We start from the raw sequence: 7,700 nt of genomic DNA on the forward strand, positions 1-7,700 counted from the left end.
AACGAGAGAGAAAAGATTGCTAAGGAAAAGACCACGATCATGGCAAATGTTTAGAGAGAGCAACAAAGATGATTTTGATAGATTAATGCATGCGTCATATGCTTCCTCATACTTTTTCAGTATATATTTTAGAAGAGCGCACTCATGATCTGAAACACCCTGAGAAAAATTAAACTATCATCGGCAAAAAGAAGATAAGAAATAAAAGGACAAGACGTTTTAAGAGAAATCCCTGAGGGATAGCCCAAAGGATGTTGAACTTTAAGCATATAATAAAGACCTTCCGCAACAAGGATAAACAAATAATAACATGAAACTTGGTAGAAGAAATATAATTAAGAATAAGAGATAGCACTTTTGGATTAAAACCCAGTTTGATCATAATGGCTTCCAGAAATGACCATCAACCCTATCGTAAGCTTTACTTAAGTCAAGCTTAAGAGATGTCATGCCATCTCTACCTATTTTCTTCATCATGATATAGTGAATAAATTTGTGTACAACCATAATATTTTCAGTTATAGATCTACCAGGAACATTTATTTTCTAAAATGATTCTATCCAAAACTAACTTGATTCTATTTGAAATAATCTTTGTAACAATCTTATAGGCTACATTACAAAGACTTATTCGCCTGTAGTCCTCAACTCCGTGAGTTACATTGTAAATCTCAACAATAGACAATTAAGAAAAGAAATGCAAGTAAAGTACTAAACAAATTCCAGAAAAAATACAAGTATAAGACTACTCGAAGTGAAATCTCACTAGCTAAGCTCACTAGGTCGGATTTCACCTCTTCGAGGGTGAATACTTAAATTAGGAAAACAATATTTCTTTTATCTCACGGTTACCATGAATCACCAATAACCACCCACTCAATTGGTTATTAAAGAAAAATAAATAAATTATCCAATAATTAATATTATTATAAATATAAATGATAACCAACTTATCATACTATATTTATAACCGATAGTTTTAATATTTCATCTCATGAAACATATAAACGATAGTTCTTTTTCTATATCATGGTATATAATGTAAATCTTATTTACATCAATCCTCCACTAGATGTATCTCATATATCATACCGATTATATCATATATAATCAAAATACCTCTTGTCAATTTGAACATTTCAAATCAACACCAAGAATTGATCCTCAACTGAATCCATTGAGCTACCAAGGGGACCTTATGAACCTGTAGCTCGAAGCTCCAATGGTATGTGAATAACTGACTAAACTCTTTAGTCACGGGATCCACCATCTGTTAACTGTCAGGCACTCCACTAAAGATCGACAACTGAACTATCCTTACCAAAAATATATATGTGTCCATCTTAACCAATCAGCAGTGCGACAACCCTTCACAGATCGCTCATAAGTACAGCTAGGCCAATAACCGTTATGCCCCTGTAGTCACATCTGTCTTCTTAAGTGCCACTAATCCCTTTAATGAACATAAGTCATAGTTCTACTATGACTAAGTTTTCTTTTCCAAAGAGAAATTGTGGCTACTATGTTCAAGCCCCAGAATCAGCCCTTAAGGGAGCAATCTCTCTACTTATCCCTGCTTTAGGAAAGGAGTGAATTCCATCTTGTGGATTAAGTTCCCAGCTCCCAGATCAGACAAGTCCCAAAAAGGTAGACATGTTGAGTTGGCAATCTGGCCACTCTCACCCATACTAATCAAAGGATCGCCCTCAAAGGCAGGAGTTTCCAAAACACTCAAGATTGAGGTCGTGTCACCTGTGGTCATTTAGGTGAGATGTAAGTCTCTAGTATCAATGGCGTTATATACAGAGTCTAGTCATCCCGTGGTCCAGGTCTTATACAAACTCTTTGTATAGGACACTCTCGCTCGCAGTCTCCACATGAATGGTCAAGATCTACCATCTGTAGTAGTTTACAACACTTGCAAACCTCTACAAAGCGGGCTGTATTCGTTGTGTCACCAGGATCAAGTATCCCACCTTAATCCTTATACTACAGATCTATTTAGGTTATCACTTAAGGCATGATCCACTTGTATATCACATATACATGCTTAAGTTCACATAAGATAACCAAGGAGCTTTGTTTATTGGATATAAGTAAATGCCAGAATTAAATAACACTTATTTTATTCATTAAACAATATATATCTTTACAAAACAACGAGACTTTGGGAGAATTAGGACACCAATCCCAACATACGTTGTTCACATGGGTGTCAGTCACTATTATGATTCCATGGTTTAATATGAGTTTGTGATTAAGGATGTTCTTTGATATTATTTTGTTTATTTTCTATATAAAATAAAGTTGATGGTTTATGTTTTATTATCTGAACTTGTTTATCATGCATGTGGTTTAGCATAAAGTTTTTAAGGATGATCTCACTAAGGAATTTGGACCAGTTGAAAACAGGCATGATCTAGATCACTTTGCATGTAGTTTCCATGCTATCCATCCATACTTGATCTATGTCATTGAATGTATTGGAATTGGTGATCAAGGAAGGATTAGTTACAAGGGTAGTGAGGAAAGCCGTTTTGCTTCCATGTTAATATAGGAGATGGACCAGATTGAACTAAAGGGTAATTCTATTATTGAAATAATCTGTTTACATGCGTTTAAAGTTTATGTGATTTAATTATATCAGGTATACAGACATAGTCCAAGTGGGAGATTGTTAGACATTTAAATAATAATAAGTTTAATTAAAGTATGGGATATGTATGTGGATTAATAATTTATCACATTGGGTTATTTTATTATATTGGACCCTATTATGTGATCTAATTAATTAAGGCTCTAGATTCCTAATTGAGTATGAACTTAATGAGTAGAAGCCCATTTCTAGTTAATTAGAATCTAAAGAAAACCCTAATTGAACTAGTCTATAAAGAGACCTTATGGCGATGGTCCCCAATATACCAAAACAATAAGCATTCAGTCTTTCTTGAACCCTATCTAGAGAGAGATCCCACTAGTGGCATTCCGAGTTTCGGTTGAGGAAGACAATAGCTACTTTAGAACCATCATCAATCTTTCAATGGAATCTGGTACATATATATTCTTAACAATTTGACATGAATGATCCTAGGGTTAATCTATTTGATATAGGTTTAAAGTAATTATGCTAACAATGATCAATAAATTAAAAATATACGTTCGTTACAAAATTGTCAGTATTTCAAATAAAGCAACCTTGAAACTAAATTCTTGTTGAAGTTGTCAGTTTTTGACGAGTTATTCGATGTTAACATGTGTTATGGGTATTTTTTTTTTTTTACTAAAGGACATATCAAACAAAAAAACAAAAACAATATAGTATAGCAAGATTCGTCCTGAAAGTGACAATATCGGATTAAAATGAGCCTAGCAAAGGGGTTGGCTTTCCAAGACCGAATCTAGTTGGGCCTCGGCAAGGCCGAGCTTCATAAAATACCTAATGGGGTTTGCCTCTAGCGTGTACCAACATAAGGTATCGTCTTAGCCCATGAATATGGCAAAGATAAAATGATCAACCTCGGCTTCGACTTGGCTGAAGCTTACTCTCGAAAAATACTGAAAATGCGTCAAGTAAATCCAAGAAGCATAGATAGAGCCTAAAACAACACTTAAGGCCCAATAGAAAGTATAGAGAAAGAAGAAAGGAACGGGCTAGAGCCCGCTCTGAGCTATCGAAGCAGAGCCTGATGAATAAACTACAAAACTATCCTATTGGGACCGCTTGGAAAAATAAAATATTAAAGAATGGGCCGAACCCAACCCATTCTAAGCTCCTCGACCTTGGCCTAGGCCGAGGCTGAGGTCAACGAATCAACCCAAGAATTACAAAAGCCTTAAAAAAAACCTCCTAGATAGATTAAGAAATATAATCCTAGGAGACTTAGGGCATGAGAACTTATAAAATAAACCATGGAAGTTCCTCGAAAGGCAAGTGAATTATGAGTATTTCAACTTTATACTTCTTTTTTTGACTCACTATTGAATTAAGCATCGGAGTGGATGTGGCGTTTAACACACTGATATTTAGTGTTACTCTTTTTTGCATGATTCTCATCTTCTCCATACAAACAGATTACGTCACTGCTTAGTCGTCCAAATTTCAGCATCAATAATAAGCATATTGATCAATCTTTTAATTTTGTGCAAAAGTTGATTGCGTTGATATTAATAAGTTTGTGGAGATGTTTTGTAATGACTCGAATTTAGGAGGTTACATGAATGAACCGAGATCACATTTGAATGAGATGGATCTTGAAGATATGAAAGTATGGTTAAGAAAAATTTAATAAAAGAATTGGAAGTTACTACCTATACCAATAAGGTGCATCTTCCTTTTTGGTGACTTAATCATAGGAATTCTAAAGTTAAGGACAAATCATGTTGAAATGACTTGTTTGGTTTGTGGGTACAATTTTCTCTCTTAGAAGTAGTTTACAATAAGAAATGATGACGTAGCTAGATCGTAGGAGAAGTCGGGAAATGCTAGGGCATCAGGTGACAAATCCAGATTTCACATCATGATCTAAATCCTAGGCCTAGGGTTTTACATATTTATTTTATTTTATTTATTTATGGTAAAATTAGTGAGGGGCGTAACACAGATTACGTAGAGACTTTAAAAGAACCATAAATTAAATAGATGATAAAATTTAAAACAACTACTTAAGTTTATGATATAATTTAATGAAATTAGAAGTATAGGATTAAGATTGACTTTCCAAAAGAAGAAAAAGATGTTCACTAGATCTTCCATTACAATTGAGTGGTTGATAAGGAAAGAAAGAACTAATATACGGTTAGAGTAATATTTTAGTTCAGCTCAAAGTACACCTATCTTCATTTATTTCTTTCAATAAAAAAAATGTTATTTTAAAAGAAAAAGATTTGTCACTATGATAACTTGTATGCAAAAGATAGGTGGGTGCCAAATATTATTCATGTACGTATATCGTAAATTTTAATGGCCGCTGGCACACAATTATTGAGGATGGGAAGTTAGAAACGTGTTTAACGATGCTAAATAAAACAAACAAACCCCACTGTCGTCTTGTCAATCATCACTTCTCTTATTTGTAAAAATGGAAGCTTTTTTTTTCTCTCTCTCTTTAATGGGAATATAAGCTTTCTTTTCTTACTTTATTATACTAAAAGTAAATTCAATACCCATTATTTCATCAAAATATGTTGTTTTGAGTCCTTCTACTTCCTCATTGCCAACAGAATTTATAAAGAAGTAATAAAAACATTTTAAATTTTATTTCAATATATAAATATGTAATTTAGTTCATGAATATATTAAGAAGTGTCAATAGATCTAGATCTCTAAAGTTTAAAAATGTTTAACAAATTTCTTAACTTCAAATTTGATGTATAATCAATCATTAACATATTTATAATTTTTTTAAAAATTTGAAATTAAATTTTATATGTAATAGGATTCTAGCCCAATACCTTACTAGTTATTGCACAACCGGAGTACAATTATGCAGCACCTATGTTTGTGTTCCCAAAAACACCCCTCTTTCAAGAGGATTCACGATATGTCAAACTTAATAAGGTTCTTTATTTTGCATTGAACCTCCATTTGGGAGCGAAAATAAAACATGAAATTGTAGGTTTTCAAGCAATGGGAGGAGACTAGGATTTTAAATGCATGTTTGATATAAAATGATTCGAAAATTCACAAACATTTGTGTGAAGATACGTGCGGCGGATTTTAATAAAAATGTTAAATAAATGAAAGAGAAAGTTGATGCATTTTATATAAAGTATGACATAAATCAAAGTTTAAAAAATGAGAAGTGAAAAGTACAAAGAGGAGAATTAAAATGGAAAGAAATAGAAATGTAGTAATGATACAATGTAAAATAAAGAATAAGGGAAGGTGGGATGAAGGGGCGTGCGGTGATGGAGAAAGTGGAAGGTAACTGGAAGACAGTGATGGTGAGAGTTAGCAAAACCCTTGGTAAGGTGATGTCGCGTGAGGTTACCACCAGGATCTGCATTATGGACCAATGAGGAAGCAGGAACCACGCGTCAATGCTTGGTCGGTTCTACGTTTCTGGTCCCCACAATCCTAAACGCGGGGGCTAAAGAATAAAGCAACCAAATTATAATAAAGTTTAAATTACTAATTAATTCCTTATTATGTTCAAATTACAAATTCGTCCAAAACTACCCTCGACATGGGGCAGCTTCCGTTGCATGGGGGGCTTTAATGTTGAATACCAGCCGTTGGATAACGCGACGAAAAATCGAGATGATGTTTGAAATCGGTGACGCGGTTGGCTTGCTACACGCCACGTAGCTTGGGGACACAATCCCCATCCCATCATCAACCGTCAAAATCCCTCCTTTTGACTCTCTGATTTATCATTTAATTTCAATTCCAAAATTCCAAAAATTCTTTTCTATAAAACCCAAATCCCTCCCTTTCCATTTCCTCTATCATCAACATACAATCCAATCAAATCAAATCGCATTACCATTTTCTTCAATACTCACCCAAAAAAAAATAAAGAAATTAATTAAATTTACAATTAACTATGTCGCCGAGAGACAAGGTTAAGGCGGCGGCGGCACCGGGCGGCGGTAAGGACAAGGAGGTGCATTTTAGAGGGGTGAGGAAGAGGCCATGGGGAAGATACGCCGCGGAAATTAGAGATCCGGCGAAGAAAACTCGTGTGTGGTTAGGCACATTTGACACGGCGGAGGAGGCGGCGAGGGCTTACGACGCCGCTGCTCGCCAATTCCGTGGCGCCAAGGCTAAGACTAATTTTCCCTTTCCGGCTACCGTCAACGATCTTAATCTCAGTCCCAGCCGGAGTAGCACCGTCGAATCCTCTAGCCGGGACCCCACTGATTTTGATCTTAATCAGGACGCCGCCGGATCTAGGCCGCCGTTTCCGTTCCACCACCCTCAATTCGGCGGAGGGATTTTCCCGCAACCCAATCAATTTCACTTCCTGGATCATCCCATTTTTCGAAACGGGATGAATTCCGGTGTGATTTTCGATCGCCACCGCCTAAAGACGGTCCAGTGCGGCGGAGTTCAAAGTGACTCAGATTCATCCTCTGTTATTAATCTGAACCAAAATGACCAGAAATCAAGACCGGTTCTGGATCTTGATCTCAATTTTCCTCCACCGGACTCCGCTTAGGCTTTGATTTTCGACGTCCATGAATCAACGGAACATTTCTTTTTAATTCGCCTTGTAAATTAATACACGTGTACTAGTATAATACATATATTTCTTTTTCTAGGGAAAATGAAAGAACGAAAAACAAAGGAGTTTTTTATAATGGATTGGTTCGATTATTGATTCTGGTATATGTGAAGGTGATATTAGACATCTTAGATTGTCGGTGGTGAACCAGGTGATTATTGGAGGCGACAGAAGGGATTAACTGAATTGGATACATAATGAAGATGGAAGAATAATTATATACTAAGGTGAGATCAGATAGTTCAAATCGCCGATAGTGAATCAAACGATTATTTGAGGTGGAAGAAGGATCTATTGAATAGATACATAATGAGATTGGAGGAATGATAATATACTTAAATGCACTCATCTCATTACATAAGAGAATTTAGAAATATTTTATACAATTTTGTCTAGTAAAATTGGGGAAAATGTTAATAATAATAATAAAAAAAAAAAAGATGAATGTAGCTTAAATTTTAGTCATTGACTTGT

At 35.2% G+C, this 7,700-nt stretch overlaps 1 protein-coding gene across 1 annotated transcript; it reads left to right on the plus strand.

Annotated features, from left to right (window-relative positions):
• Positions 1-6,415: 6,415 nt before the first annotated feature.
• ERF11 (ERF domain protein 11) lies at positions 6,416-7,330 on the plus strand. The gene has a single exon (XM_039038059.2). It carries the CDS (start codon positions 6,546-6,548, stop codon positions 7,158-7,160), a length of 615 nt encoding a protein of 204 aa, XP_038893987.1. The 5' UTR covers positions 6,416-6,545; the 3' UTR covers positions 7,161-7,330.
• The last annotated feature ends 370 nt before the right edge of the window (positions 7,331-7,700 follow it).

Source organism: Benincasa hispida, chromosome 8, assembly GCF_027475165.1.
Source record: "Benincasa hispida cultivar pf3 chromosome 8, pf3_genome.v1.1, whole genome shotgun sequence".
Lineage (NCBI taxonomy): Eukaryota > Viridiplantae > Streptophyta > Magnoliopsida > Cucurbitales > Cucurbitaceae > Benincasa > Benincasa hispida.

Bases quoted from the DNA above. Each gene is read 5' to 3' on its own strand.
- ERF11 (XM_039038059.2), top strand. From the start codon at position 6,546: ATGTCGCCGAGAGACAAGGTTAAGGCGGCGGCGGCACCGGGCGGCGGT.